Raw genomic sequence first — 15495 nt, 5'->3', positions numbered from 1 at the left:
CCCGCGCGCTCCAGCCAGCGTCAAAAGAGATTTATAGCGTCGAAATAAAGTTACGCGGCAGAAAAAATAGCCATTTCTTCCATAATTAGCACAAGTTGAAAGCAGAGCACTCAAAGCTAAGAGACGTGTTCCTTGATGTGCGTTTTTACCTCAGCATTTTCAAAAACAAGCCTGGGGATCCCCCCAGGACAGGTCAGACAGCAGCCGCCACCAGCCATCGGCGCCCAGTGACAGACAGCAAACACCCTCACGCATTGCTCAGTGTTTTCAAAGTCTCTTCATCAAGATACAAAATTGCCGAGTGTCTCCTTCGAATTGAGTGCGCAAGCACAAAAAAGTCCAGACAAGCAGCTAGAGCTGCAGCGGCTGGGGGGCACCTTGCTGGATGGCCTCGAAACGTTACACGAGTGGGGAGTGGAAGGCCACAGAGCGATTCATGTAACGCATCCGTATTGCTACCCAAGGCACGGTACTGTTAAACCACGGCAGGGGGCTGCTCCAGGCCTTCCACAGCGTGACTTAAATCACTGTCAACGCACCAAGAGCCTAAGCCAGCCAACATCAAAAATGGGCAGACAGGCTGGAAAAATGCACTGAGGTTTTTTTATTTAAATAACGAGGACTTAAAAATTCTGAGTTTTAATACAAGTTAAATAAAATACAGTGTAAATATCGGCTTTTATATTTTTGCTTGTCTACATACAGCTTATTTAGAACTCTGATATACTTTACAGCTTAAACAGTGACACCTGATTCAAACTGCCTGATCTGCACCTTCAAAAAGCAACAGATTGTATAAAATACTGTGATATTAAAAGAAAAAGCCAGTATACTGTACAAAAAAAATATTTTTACAGTAATTTGATATCTAACAATCAGATTAGCTGCATCTGAAATTCATGGTGAATTGTTGTCTCTCAAGAGGAACTGATGGATAAATTGCTGAGCCTTCCTCTTTTCAGTCATATCAGGTGTAGGACGTCCAGGAGGAGGTCGAAGTAACAAGCCACCAAATATACTAGCTGCATTAAAAAAAAAAAAGCCACAGAGACACACAGTAAGAGCCCGTCAGCAGCAGGGTATCGAGGGTAATTCCACCAACCCCAAGCAGTCAAAGTGAGAGAGTGCCTGGCTTCAGAATGGGGTAAGATAAAGCTGATGACCTATGCATCTCTGAGTCACTTCACAACTTTTTTCAGGCTACTGCAATGACTGTTTTTCTATGGACCGTTTGCTCATTAGTAAATGCTTCAAAACAGTAGAGGCCATGACTGCGCTCGCTTTGGAGAAATGTGTTTTGTTACACAAACCGCAAAGCCCGTCTGAACAGAATGGTTATTTTGCTTGCCTTACCAAGAATATTCACATCCAAATGGTTTTTCCCTGAATTTTTCAGTAGTTCTCGTAGAAATGCCATTAGATATTCAAATACATTTTTATGGCACCCTGGCAGGTTAGAAGATGATCTGAGGAGGGGGGAAAAAAAAAAAACCAACATCATTTATATTGAAGATATGGCAATGGCTTAGCAGCTCTTTCTACTACCAACACCACCCTGTCTGCAAATACTAACAGCTCTTAATAACCAAGAAGCACCAGTTCTAGATCCTTTCTATTATCAGATGATTAAGTTTCTGAGAGCAAAAGCCTGTTACTGGTCTGGCATAAAACAGTTTGCCTCCCCTCCCTCCAGAATTACAGAAACAGTCTCACAGTGAAGCCAGCGATACCTGGCTGCTCAGCGGGTAGTTGCTGGCACACTCCAAACAGCTGCTGTACGACCTGTAGCAGATGACAGGCTCCGGCAGGCTTTCCAGGAAGAGCAGCAGGGCTTCTGCTACAGAGTGGTTGCTGCCAACTGATCCAAAGACGGTTAAGGAAGAGGCAAGCACAGCGTGATCTATTTTGGTTGTACTTCTGCTGAAACATTAATCTTTGCTTAGGTCTCCAAGAACTCCTCCTATTGTTCACAGCTTTGACTTAAATCACTTGACCCCACATAGCAAGCTGTTGCCATTGGCAGTCGGACACTTACATAATTCATCAACAATCATTCATCAAGATCGCAAGGACTTAGCAGAGGCATTCGTACTGATGACAAGGAGTAGCGAGGAACTGCAGATCTCGGTTACCCCGAGATGAGAGACGGTAATTTAAAAACCATGGTGGAGCACAGAAGACTGATAAAATCTTTTTCAGCTTTGATCACTAAGGCATAGTGAGCCTTACCAGACATCAGTCTAAAAGGATACGGAGGGTATCATGCATTCCTTTGTCCAAACAATCTCGGATTTGCTCAAATTCTGACCTGAGGCCTGGCTGCTGAAACAGGTCCTCCTGCAAAGAAGACCGTTAGTCTCAAAGAAAATAAAAGTTATTTGGGTAAATAGAGCAATGTTGTTATAATCTGGCTGGAAAAATCTCTCCAAATCGGTAGTTATCAGCACAAAGCCCACCACGAGCAGTTCTAGTAAGGTTGTGGCACAGCAGCAGAGAGCAATGCAGAAGGACAGCTGCTGATGCATTCCACACAGAGACAAGGTCACCATCACGAAACAGCACAACCGGGACACCAGGATCACTTATCACAGATGTCCTTTATCTCTACCATTGGCCAAACATCCACAGTTAGCAATGATTGCTATTACCAGTATCTTCTTCAAAACTAAACCTAACGCAAAGAAACTATTTTGTGTTTCCAGTACAAACACTGCCAACCTGCTGGGAAGCATTGCGGTATAGGTGATCCACCATCATCCACAGCTCTTTCGGAATGTCCATAGGCTTTTCAGCTTGAACAGCATCATCACTCATTTCTAGCGGCATCAGGGTCTGAGAGCGGGAGGTGTGGGGAGGGGAGGAAAAAAAAAGGTAGCTAGCCAAGTTCTTATTCAACTCTGCAAAAATGCTTCACAGAGCTTATAACTGAGAATTAAGACTTGTTAAGAAACTGTGCAGCTTCATTCACCAGTCTTCATACAAGATTAGCACAACCGGCACATTTGTATCACAAGTCCAGACAGAAGAAACAAGCTGCTCTCATAAGCACGCTTCACGTACGCTCAGCTCTACGGAAATGTTACATCATGCCTCACATATACACACACACCTCCATTCAATGTGGAGAAAGCCAAAGGCTCCAGGGGAAAAGGTCTACGTTTAGAAGTTGCACGCCTTTTTTAAACGTGCAGGCAGAGCAAATGGGATCTTACTTTCAGTGCTCTCTATATGAAATGGGTTGGTTCATCCATGTGAAGGACTAATGCAAGGTGTGAAGATGGTGCACTGGAGAGCACAAGCTGTATCAGCATTCTCAGACTATGGACCAGGGAAGTGGAAGAAGGCTCTTTAGCAATAAACAGGACTTAACACCTAGTTTTAATGGTTCGTGTGGGTTCGGAAGGAAATCTTGTCTTTAACTCACAAGTTTCCGAATGGATTCTGCTGACATGTCCTGGATCGGTTCCCTCATGTAACACAGCGTATGAATGGGAGACCCAAAGCAACTTGGCAAGTAGTTTCCCGTTACAGATAGAAAATAATCCTTCCCCCTGTTAAGATGCAAGACCAAGATATCTTCAAGTTTTTCCTCTCCAGAGTTTAAGTGTGTAGCTGTTGATTTATTAACAAACACCTCCAACTCAACTGTGATCTCAGCATCTGCCGGAAGATGATAAAAAACCCATACTCAGTTAAAAAAGGTATTAAACCAATAAGCCTGCAAATAGGCATAGCATTCTCAAAATAGCAGAGAGAACTAAGCCAGAAGGTGACAATATGAGCTCATTAACATGAGATGAACAACGAGGAGCTCACCTGATAGCAGAAAGCCCTTACTGGGATTAGCAATCAGCCACTCCTTGCAGTAGGTTTCCTCATCTGGTTTGCTGATAAATTCGAACTGGCAGGGCACTTGTCCATTGCGGATTGTAAACTTCTCTACCTGCAGCTGCATGTATTTAACATCCTCAAAATGGAACTAGAAACAAATGTCAGTCAACATCATCAGCCAATTCCACCTTGCCAAGCACCAGCAGCAATTCCTGTCCTGTAGTTTAATCATTAAGCAGCAAGATACCCAGATTAACCCTCTTGCTCCCGCACCCCATCTCTTCCAGGATTACAAAGGATTACGTTTGCTTACTCTGATGCTAAAGTCCTTTGCATCAGTGGGCCCTTTAAAACAAATGCTCCCCTCAAATAACCTCAATGAAACTTGAGAACAAGATAGCTGTAGCCTCAAATGTCTCATTTGCTTATCTTTTTTAGTCCCCAACACACAAAGCAAATGCCAGTTTTGTGACCTTCTCCAAATCCTTCAGATTTTACATTTTATGTTTCAAAGAACTAGTCAGAGCAAGGGCCACAAACTACCCCTTTACTCCCTCTCTCCCCACCTCAGGGAGTAACATAGCCTACATTTCAGCCTGGTACTGTGAATGGAATTTACCTGCATCTAAACAGAAACAAGTATTTCTAGGGCTTGTAAACAGAGAACAGTTAGAAGTCAAAATATTCTACTTCTTTGGAACCGGACCCCCGGGTCTACAATCCATCTTATACCACTGGAATACACGTCTGGGGTCTAGGGTTGCTCAGTTTCTCCAGCGAGTCACAGCACATGAACATACCCTACCTCTCTCTGGGAGAGGGTCACCGAGGGAATGTTGGCATTCTCCAGCTTATCCAGGGAGCGCACTATTTCCTCAAAGGCTTTTCGATAGAGCTCCTCATTCACAACCTTCACCTGAAAAGGACACACACTGCACCAACTGGTATTTACTGTGCCTCTGCAGGAAAGCTGTAACACGGCTGGAAACATAATGAAGTGATTTGATTTTAGCAGCACAGTGACGTATACAACACATGTAACGAACAGAGCCACTTGGAGCACTCTCCTCAGGGTCCAACAGCAAAGGACCTTGCCATAAGTAGCAAGAGAGTCACCCAGTCAGCACTAGATCAACCTTTTTTTTTAAAAAAAAAAAAAAAAAGGTTTGACAACACACTACTGTGTTGTCAATGATGCAGCATTCCTGCACTGCAAGTTTCTGTGAAATTTATTAGGAAAATAAGAAAAAAGGCAAAAGAACACTTCTGAAAAAACACCTACAGATATTCATGCATTATTCTGCTTAACTTAAGTATCGCTTAACACAACCCTAGCTTACTATGAACAACAATCCTATCTCAGTATCTTATCTAGCTCACCTTTTAAGCCATTGTTCTCTGTGGATGCCATAAAAGCAGGAGGAGAGGGAAATCAGCTGGAGAACCTCCCTCCTCCTTCCCCCCCTCTCCCCACACAGACAAGGAGGTCAGCAGAGTTATTTCCTTCAGCACTGATGTACTTACCCCAATATCAAACACAGAGCTAACTGGCTTATGATCACTGATCTTCAAAGCCATATGGCTGCGATAGCTCAGCTGAGCAATGTTCTGCCCTTTCCAGAGTATCCGATCACACCACGCTGGAACACGACACTTCTCACTAAAACAGAGGTAAAAATTACAGTTTCCAGGCACAGTTCAGGTGGAGTAACAATGCAAGGCAGAATACGGCTCTCCCAGAGACTCTCTTTTCCTCACATGGCCTGGAGCTAGTTCTCTATCAAAGTTGTATTTTCCACAGTTTCTTTGAGTAGTTATGAAAAGTTTCATTGTCTACTATTAGGTATCTCTGTATCACGCTTTACTTTCTACTTCTTCAAAGATGCAATTATTTATTTTGTTCTTTTGATACAATTGACATACAAAGCAATACTTGGAGATACTTTTGACCATAAGAACCATGAAAAATAAGAACTCAGGCTCTACATTTAAAGTTTACGCTTTATTTTTTTTTTATACCGACTGCTGCACAGATTTCATTCCTGCACTTGAAGCCAATGTTCCCAGTTTACTAAGAACATGTCAGCCACTCTGTGTAGTGCATTACAGGAATGATGGTTCTCGCAGTCTCTTGGAGAATGCACTCAGCTACAGACAGCACAAATGCACCATTTCGAACCCTCGCTGGTCTTACCTGAGTAGGTATAGCAGATATCAGCAAATAAAAGATCCTAAAAATTTTGCTTGGGAAAAAAACCCAAACCAAACAAAAAGAATGAAATGATTCCTTAATTTTGTACACCTCTAACTAAGAGGAAACCCAAGGGATTATTCCTGGGAAAAAGATTAGGAATATCTGGCAAATAGCAGTGGAAGAAAAGCAACATAAATAGATGTAAACTGGAGATGGATTTTGGAGCCAAGGGAGAGGACCAGCAATAATCTCAGAACTGTTCCTATTTATAGCCATTAGATCTGCAATTCTTTTTGGCTTTGTTTTTAATTCCTTCAATGGTAACATTAGCCATTGGTAGCATCACATGAGGCAGTCACCGTACCTTGTGTCCCAGTCATCGCAGCCAGCATCATATTTGTATGTTGGCTGGAAAGAAATCTCTCCCTCTGTAAAGTCTTCAAAGACTGCATTTGCATTCATTTGCCTCTTTAGCTACGAAAGAAAAAAAGACAAAAAAAATAATTTTAAATAAGCTCAAGCACCATTCTCATATGAGCTAAAAGGGAGATGTTCAGCACTGAGAAGGCTAAGGAGTATGCATGCAGTTTCTAACTGGCACCCTCAGCACCACCTGGAGGTAGGTGAGACATCAGTACCTGGTCATATTGGCAAAGCTCTAGAAATGCTTTCTCATCTACAAGCTGCTTCACTTTTGCCACATCCAGTTCCTCCAGCCGATAGTTGAGGTCACCCAACCATAAGATCACACTGAAAGAGAATGTACACCAGAAGTCTGCACAGAGGCCTAAAGATGTCCACAACGCAAGCTGGCCGTGAGTTGGAAGCACAGCTCTGCAGCAGTGCCTTAAACCATCTAATGCGAGCATGAGCTTTTCTAATCTCAACATGATCAGGTGGATGCTGTGTCTGCTTCTCCATCAGAGAGGACAATTAAGAGTGAAAACTTGAAAGAGAAGCTACATTTTCTACCTTTGCTGTTTCTAATTCCTGTTCTGCATGTTTGTCACTACCTCTTAATAACCGGTGCTTTTAATATTCCACACTGACTAAATCCCACAACCCATTGGGGAAATCGATGCATATTATTGCCCCATTCCCACTTCATGCTTGAAAATAAAACAAGGCCTGGAAGAGCATAAGAAGGCAAGTGACTTGTCAGAACTGTACAGGTGACCACTCTCAAAACCAGGGTTATGGTAAAGCATTTCTGGCCCTTCCAGGCTGATGATTAGATCACTGGGCACCCCTTCTCACATCCCTGCTGAGAGAACCTCACACCCTAGTATGTTCATAAGGTTCTTCCTTGCCACATGCAGTGATTCACACAGTCAAACAAGAAGCATACTCATGTTTGCCAATAGTGAGAGGGGGCAAATTTGGATCCGACTGGCAGAATTGCATCCGAGAGCAGATGTCTTTGAAGTCCTGGTTCCTCCGCTCATATTCCTCTGTGTGAGCTGCAAGGTGAGAATTCACAATGCACACGCTAGTGTTATGGAATTTAAACCTTATGGCAACACCACCTTTGTTACCCTGAAAGATAAAGACAAAGACGTTGGTCAGAAGCTTCTACGCAACAGATGAATCCACAAATGAGTTACTAGCAGTGGACAAGCCAGAAGACACTGAGGCAGACCATTTAATTCCAGAGGCAGGAAAAGGCTGAAAATGCCAATTAGTGATAACTACTTCATGAATTCAAGTCAGTAACTCGTGTGAGGGTTGCACACAGCAAGCAATGGAACTCAGTTTGTAATTCAGCAGTTAGCTAATACAAAAGGAAATGGAAATTAAAATCAGTAAGAGAGCTCATCAGTTACTTCAGCAAGTCCTGAAACCTGTTTAGCAATAAACTGGATCTTTCAACACAAACCATAAAAAATTGCAAATGGAGGAGGAAGCGCATGGCTTAGCTGGTCAAAAATACCTTTGACAAGTTATAGCTGCAATGTTCACAGAAACTACATTCAAAGGGCACAGACTTCATTCCAATGGTGTGGAATGGCAAGAGGCCAGGAAGTCCTCCTCAGGAAAACGAATCTGGATAGACATGTTTCTGCTACTCATGTTTCCTTGTGTTATTTGCTTTGGGCAAAATCACAGCCAGCATCAAAATCACAAGAGCAAGGCCCCACACAGCCCAGCAACATGCAATCAGAAAAAAAAGCCTTCAGAGGAGATTCTCCCTCAAGGTCTTTGAGCCTTTGCGAGCACATGGCAATTCCCTCTAGCAACGCCCTGAGCTGGCACAGGGACAAGACTATGTGCTTCTAAAGGCAGCTGCATCCCTTAGCTGGAGGAATAACCACTGCATCTATGGAGAGGGGCTCTCCAGGGCTCTTCTAAATCTCATCCCTTCTCATGCACAGTTGCCATTCTTACCATCCTCCCCATGATTCCAGTTCCCACAGTCTCAATTTCCACCTCGGAGATGTTCAAAGCAAGGTCTGCTTTCACATACAACAGAAGCATGATTCCCACGAGCCGCACAAGTTTCACCTGAAAAACAGATCCTGTCCCATTAAATACTAGAACGGGAGAGGTTTGATGAGAGAAGGCACATCGCCCCCCAGTCCAGAACATGGGTCACCAAAATACAGATGAAGAAAAAGAGAGTTCCAGGCTCATCCGATGGACCAACTGGGCTCACAGTACACAGGCACTCCAGCAGCACAGCACAGGAAGGAGCCAGGGACCAACACCCCAGTAAACGAAGTTGAAGCCCAAAGCAAAATCTACAGCACAGGCACAGCACATGGAAAGAACTTTCCTTCAACAACAGTGACAAGAGACAAAGCAGACCTAAGGAGCAGGAGATAAAACATAAGCAGTATTCCTACCAAGATACCTTCACAACTCATTCCACCACGCATTGTGGAGGCAGACATGGAAGAAACTAAGATACTTCCTATTCTTTTCCCCCAAGACAGCAGGAGCTTCCTTTATGCGTGGATGCCTAGCTCTGGTCTCCTGTCCTGCCCCCTGCCTCGGCACCCTGCACAGCAACACTACCTACTTCACCTTCAGAGCACTTCTGACTGAGCAAAAGCCTGCAATGAGCCTCTGGAAGACACCGCAACTGAGAACAAGAAAAAGCAAAGGGAAAAGAGGCCCAAGTGAAAAATGATTCCACACTCAAACCTCCCCAAAAGCCACATTTACCTTTGCATATTTGGCATCTGGGTGAAGACTATCAGTTACAGCTTTAAACCATTCTTCTTCCTTCGGTGTGTCATTGAAAAAGAAGGCTTCTTTACTCAGATCAAGCTCCTGGAAACTGTGTTAGAGGAAGGAACCCATGGATGCATGCATTTGTTTATAACTCTCCAGCCCTTTCCTCTGGGAAAGTACTATATCAATTTATACTCACTAAATTTACAACTGAAAACTGAAACTCAGTTATGCTGATTTTAGAGGTATATTAAATGTAAAGCTAAATTACTATTAGTATTAAATCGAATGGCATTAAAGATTTTGTAACACTGCAGTGCCAGAGAGTCCAAACACTACCAGAATAACAGCCCTTTCAGGCTATGCAAACACACACTCTAAAGCTGTGCAATGGAGTAAGGCAATGCAAACATTCCTCAGCTGTGGTGTCTTGGCTGAACACCTCCATGCTACAGATTCACAAGTAAGCAACCCACAGCAAGGTTTGGGAGGCTGGGCCAGAAAGAGACACTCACCCCACACAGTAAATGTCTGGAGGCTCAGCATCACACCTCAGCCAAGGCCGGAGGCTTTCTCTGGGTGACTGACCGTTCACATTATATGTTCCGACAAAAAATCTGCAAAGAAATTAACTAAATCCCAGAGCTGCAAATTGTAGAGCTGATGGAAATACCACTATTGTTAACCTATGTACTTAATACTACGTATAACTATTTAGGAGTAACATGTTTCCAGGGGGGGAATTAGGAAAATGTGACAAAGTTTAAATCCCTAAAATGATTTAATTACAGTAACATCTTTGCAGACATGTTTTACAGAAGGATACACATTTTTACATATAGTATTAAAAAAACCAAAAAAAGACTAGAGCTGTGCAGTAGCAGTTCGAAATGATAAATTCATAGAATGACATGCAAAAAGATTTCAACCACGGTACAGTTTTGGTCCTAATTATATTTTTCACCCAAGTTCTTGTGAGCTTATTGGAACAACTACATGGATAAGTAGTGAACAGAAGCAGTGAGAGAGAAGGCCAAAGGTGCACAGAATTGATGCATTTCCAGACACAGTCCAAAATAAGCACAGGAAAAAGTCATTTCAAAAAGGCCATTTTCTCAACAAGAACCATGAGGCAAGCCTTGACAGAGACATGAATTAAATTCTTCTCTGCTAACGCCTAAATGAGGAAAGAAAGCTGTTCTGGAAAGTATGGATCATACTTTTCTACAAAATTCCCTATTTGCAGGGATACTAGATGAAATAGCAAACATGAGTTATTTTGACAGCTTATACTAACTAACTTACTCCCCACCAAAATAAGTTCTTCTCAGGAACGATCATTACCTGAAGCTCTGGATGTGTGTGTAGGAATCCTCCATTTGTACAAGCTGAGATTTAACCATAGTATCTCTTAGTCCAAACTTTGGTTCTGATAAGATTGAAGCCTTGTTTGAAACCATTACGCTGGAGGACCGTATCATTTCAGTTGTCACTTCAGGTTTGAGTTTGTTTTGCCTGCAAACAAAAGCAAAACTGCGTGATGAAACCCAGGATATATACACACCCTAAACAGCTTATTTCTGCCACCGAGGACTTGATTCGCATTTATCTGCCTGTTTCAGTAAAGATAGATAATCAATGTTTGAGATAAGCAAACAAGACTGCAATGAGCGTTTCTTAGAACGGTTCAGATCTCTAGATAAAACCAGTTTAACTAACTGAAATAACAAATGATTTTCACTAACCTGGTGCAGCCTGTTGATTCAGTGTAGGCCTTACTCACAGCTGGATGTTGATACAAAACCTGTACACCTTTCCTGCTTCCTGGAGCAAGGAGATTCAAATCTCATCTCCCGCTGCCTCTGCTCAGCCCTTCTGACCTCAGCAGAAGAATGAAAAACTGTGTTTGTTTAAAAAGCCTTCTGGCGGAAAACTCCCAGCTCTGCCTAGAAAGGAGGCAGCGTAGAGCGGGTGGAGGTAGAGGTGTTTTTATTTACTATCTCATGGCTCTGCAAACTCCTTTTGGAACAGTAATAATGCCACAGCTTGGGAGTTCCCACAAGCAAGTGGATGGTATAAATTTAAGGTCAACAACCTGCACACCAGTGCCAAGGACAGCACACAGACAGACTTCGAAGGATATGCAGCAGGGTCCACAAAGTCCTGGGAACTGGAAAATGAAACTGTAACGTTTTAAGAGTGTATCTATGAGACATGGTGGCCCTAAGCCAAAGCTCTCTGAATTCAAAATAAACAACGCTAGCAGGTCCCCTCCCACTAAACAGCAAAAAATATGCCCAAATAGGGGACTAGCAGGACTGTCTCTGAGAGACTGTGCTGAAATTCCCACTAAAGTTTTGACAGCATGCTTATGCAGAACTTTTTTCTCTCCTAACTTGAATCTGCAGATTCTCTTCTCAGAAAGTTACCAACTTCTGCTCTAGGTCCCACCACCTCTGGGGACTGCAACCGACACGGTCACCAGCAGATGGAACTAGATAATGCAGCCGCAAGATTGCTCGAGCACTGGTGTGTGCACAGACCTCACACGTTGGCACCAGAGAGACCAACCTCCCCACTCGCTTTCCAGCTGAAAACCAGGAAGCCCAGACAGAAAGCTCTCTGCGCTTTCCTTTTCCTCCTCTAGACATCAAAGCATAAAGAATTTGCCCACCACAGTTCATTCCATCCGTACACAATCACCCAGAAGTACCCAGAACTTTGGTGCTATATGTATTTACTGTCACTATACAGAGATCCTCTGTGGAGGGGAGGCATAGCTAAACTGGCAAAGAAACATTGCCACCACTTTTACTCCTCACTAGACCTTCCACAAAGGGCTGATGGGCACAACTCTCCCTTCAACTGCTTCACCAAACCTATACAAGAAGCAAGAGAGATACCATACCTGGGAGCACTTTTATCGGTGCTGTCGTGGCTTCGGTTCTGACTAACTGCAAGCTTTTTTCCATTCTGTTTGACACCTTCAGAGCCAACCATTTCTGGAAAAAAACAAAAAGTTTCACATTAAACACAAAGTGATCTTTAATTTATCAACACAATTATGCAAACACTGGCAAAAATCTGTAAGCAGAATATAATTTAGATTTGTGTGGAGAAACAAAGTGCCCCGCAGTCTCTCTTTCAGTTATCTGATAGATTTAGCTTATTTTGACAGAACCGTTCTGTGACAATGCAGCTTCCCTTCTAGAGGAAGAATTGACGCTAGCATACCGTGCGGCCGTGGAGAGCAGCAGAACTGCTGTATGCTGCCTGCTCGTTGCTGGAGCAGGTTGCTGTTGGCTCTCCTTACAGCTAAGCCAAACCAGGACTTAGCAGCACAAAATCCAGGGCTTTATCCTGAGAGTCCAAAAAATGTATGTTAATAACAGGTTTTTCCTTTTTGAAGCAAGACAGGAAGTACGAAGAAAGGAAGAAAAAGGGGGGGGGAACCCAAAAAACCCACACTACCATTTAAAGGGTTTCTACCTATCTGCAAATACATAGCAAAGCACAAGCACCTCCCCTCTCGAGGCAGTGCAGTACAGAGTCACCATATGAACCCACTATACCTCAGCAGAAACAAGTGCCTCAATGCAAACTGCACGTTCCTAAAAAAATAACAGGGTGGCTACCATGCAAATATAACTAAATATAGGTGTGACACTAAACACACCACACCACGTTAGCAAAATTTGACCAGTCTTTCAGCATTTTGTTTCAGTTATGACATCCTGCTCCTACAAGCGGCAAAGTAGCAGTTAAAAAAGAGGATTCCACATGGGGGTTTCAATGTTTAAGATGCACAAACAACAATCTCAAGATTATGCTACTTAGCACACAAATCTAATGATGATACAGAAATTGTTCTTAAGATTATAAGGTTCTAGTCATTCAGCTGAGCTTCTCCTTCAGTGAGCACAATCCAGAAAAATTAAAATGTTATTGCTGTCATAGCACATTCTCCAGGACAAGAGCGCACACCAGAAACAGAACTTGAAGTACTTTACCTAAGCACTCAGAATAAAACAAGCTGACAAGAAGTGGCCCTATTCTCAGCTTGGAAAACCTCTTCTGCCCAAGAGCCCTCTGAGAATAAAGACTGTGTAAGAGGATTTATCAGAGGTTGGTTGCAGAAGAGCACGTGACTCAAACCTCATTACAGATCACACAGCCAAAGTCACGTAGAATTGAACAGGAGCATACGCAGTTCAGAGATGCACTGCAAAGCGTGGTCTCGGTGAGCCGGGACAGAGCCGTAAATTTTCTCCATAGGCATTAAGTACTTAACCAGTGCTGCTTGAGCCTCTGCAAGTTCTCTGGATAAAGACCGTGCAATGTATCTTGACAGTGACAAGAACGAACTTGAACTTTCACTTGAACGGACAACTGTTACTTTTGTAACAGGAAGGGAGCCGAAGTTCAGGCTTTATTACCCATATAGGACGATGCCACTTGCCAGCACGCAGACGGCATTAGAATGGCAAGACTTGTGTGCCTGCTCACTGCTGCTGACACAGCTGCTACATGATCCAAAGATCACAGTCATATATCACACTTTCGCATTCTAACCTCATTAGCAGAAAGCATTTTTAGGTAGGATTCTCCTGCGAAAGAGGTTAGCCCTGGAAAAGGGCTGTTTCCTTTAGATAAATTTATATCCAGATACAGATTGCTCTAGCCAGAGGGATCTATATGTTAGCAATCTGAAGTGGAATATTTTAGCAAGATGATGACCTTGTTCAATAACTGAACTGGGCACAGAAATAAAGAGCTATGTGCAGAGGTTACAGAACAGCAGAATGTGTACGGCCCGAATCAGACAGGATTTGCAGTTAAGAGAGATTTAAGCAGTAATAAAGACGTTCTTGTTAAAAATGCGCAGTGACGTTATAGTACTGTTCTACAGCAGGAAAATGTATCATGTCTTCTGGATAAGGTAGGATCCATGCTTAGTGCTCAAAAGGGAGAATTAAATTAGCCTTGCCTTTAGTTATCACTTAGCCAGTCCACTCCTTCCTTAATGAAAGTGTAAGCAACAGTCCACGCAGGACCGCACTACCCCGGGCTGGAGGGAAGTACATTTGTTCTTTTCACTGTTCCAAATGAAGCAAGGCTGCAGCTGTGACTGTGACTGCAGATGCATGCACACAGATAGGATTTTAGACAGGGGTTTTAACCGAAATTGTAAACATAAACCATACAAGGTAAAGCACATTTAAAGCATATTTAAATCCCTTTATAGATGCTCTCATTCATTAGCCAGCCTTAATTCACAGAAGATATAGTGAACTAATATCACTCCACTAGCAAACAGCAGTATTTACACAGTACTTAAATGTGCTTTGATTTGCATATGAGAGTTGCTAACTCAGCACGCATGTTCATCTAAGGACAGAATGAGTTACAGCTGTTCCTGGAAAACGGCAGACAAAACCTCATTCTATATCAATTTATGTTCCAAAAGACCCCAAGTGATGGCAGAGAGCATTTTCTTCTGCTGATACAAGGTGGGGTGGGGAGAGAACCCTGGACTCCTCTGACTCAAGAAAAACACAATGAAGCCTTGAAAAGGCAACTTCGACAAAGCTCAAAGGCATGATTTGATAGAACTACTTCCCAAGGAGCTTACCATTCAAAGAGTGTTACTGTGCTCCAGACACAACAAAACACACCAACAAAGGAGCCAGGGCTGTGTTTCATTCAGCATGTTTTTCCTCCTAAGCACGTGGATATGCCCAAGTCTCTCCCAGTCAGTCTAAGCTACAAGTTAAAACACCGTATCTGAGGGAACGTTCCCAGATCCCTACCTTGGCTCAACCCGTGCTGTGCTGTTACCGGAGTTACAAAGTTCACCCCTTTTTTTTTTTTTTTTTAATACGCTACTGATAAACATAGAAATAAAAAGAAGGAATGCCAGCAATACCGAACTGTGCCTTCATGAATTAAGAGGAGCCCAGTCTAAACGAAGGTGGGTAAACTAGAAACGGTGTAATTCAGATTTTGAATCCCTCACCGGCTTCCAGGAGTTGCTTTAGCTCTCTGCATCTTCTCACACGTGCGCTTTGCAAAGAGGGAAACGGCAACAGGCAGCGGGGGCCGCGGGGATTCGGCATGTGCAGCAAGCATCCACCCCGCAAGAGGAAGAGGCTGACATCGCGCCAAGAGAGCGCAACCGACCCAGCAGAGTCCGGCAGCGGCTGAGGGGCGGCAAGCAGGGCAAGAGGAGCGGCGCCAGATTAGCGAAGCCGCAGAAACCCTGGCGATCCTCGCAAGCAGCGCGCGGGATACTTGGA

The 15495-nt window shown here is 43.4% G+C and overlaps 1 protein-coding gene across 1 annotated transcript in view; it reads right to left on the bottom strand.

The window, feature by feature from the left end:
* Positions 1-631: 631 nt before the first annotated feature.
* INPP5B (inositol polyphosphate-5-phosphatase B) overlaps positions 632-15495 on the bottom strand; it is a 17746-nt gene continuing 2882 nt past the window's right edge. The window contains exons 5-21 of the mRNA XM_019473531.1: positions 12108-12201; positions 10544-10714; positions 9715-9816; positions 9191-9305; positions 8411-8527; positions 7374-7561; positions 6664-6775; positions 6390-6499; positions 5356-5491; positions 4637-4747; positions 3817-3979; positions 3425-3660; positions 2719-2832; positions 2253-2337; positions 1714-1858; positions 1354-1466; positions 632-1022 (exon numbers count right to left, since the gene is read on the bottom strand). Of these exons, the coding sequence (XP_019329076.1) occupies positions 898-1022; positions 1354-1466; positions 1714-1858; positions 2253-2337; positions 2719-2832; positions 3425-3660; positions 3817-3979; positions 4637-4747; positions 5356-5491; positions 6390-6499; positions 6664-6775; positions 7374-7561; positions 8411-8527; positions 9191-9305; positions 9715-9816; positions 10544-10714; positions 12108-12201 (2237 nt within the window). The 3' untranslated portion in view covers positions 632-897. The remainder of the gene's footprint in view (positions 1023-1353; positions 1467-1713; positions 1859-2252; positions 2338-2718; positions 2833-3424; positions 3661-3816; positions 3980-4636; positions 4748-5355; positions 5492-6389; positions 6500-6663; positions 6776-7373; positions 7562-8410; positions 8528-9190; positions 9306-9714; positions 9817-10543; positions 10715-12107; positions 12202-15495) is intronic.

This window comes from Aptenodytes forsteri, unplaced genomic scaffold (assembly GCF_000699145.1).
Source record: "Aptenodytes forsteri isolate BGI_AS27 unplaced genomic scaffold, ASM69914v1 Scaffold7, whole genome shotgun sequence".
Taxonomy (NCBI): Eukaryota; Metazoa; Chordata; class Aves; order Sphenisciformes; family Spheniscidae; genus Aptenodytes; species Aptenodytes forsteri.
Note: the sequence above shows the minus strand (reverse complement) of the source record. Positions and strands in the feature narration are given on the sequence as shown.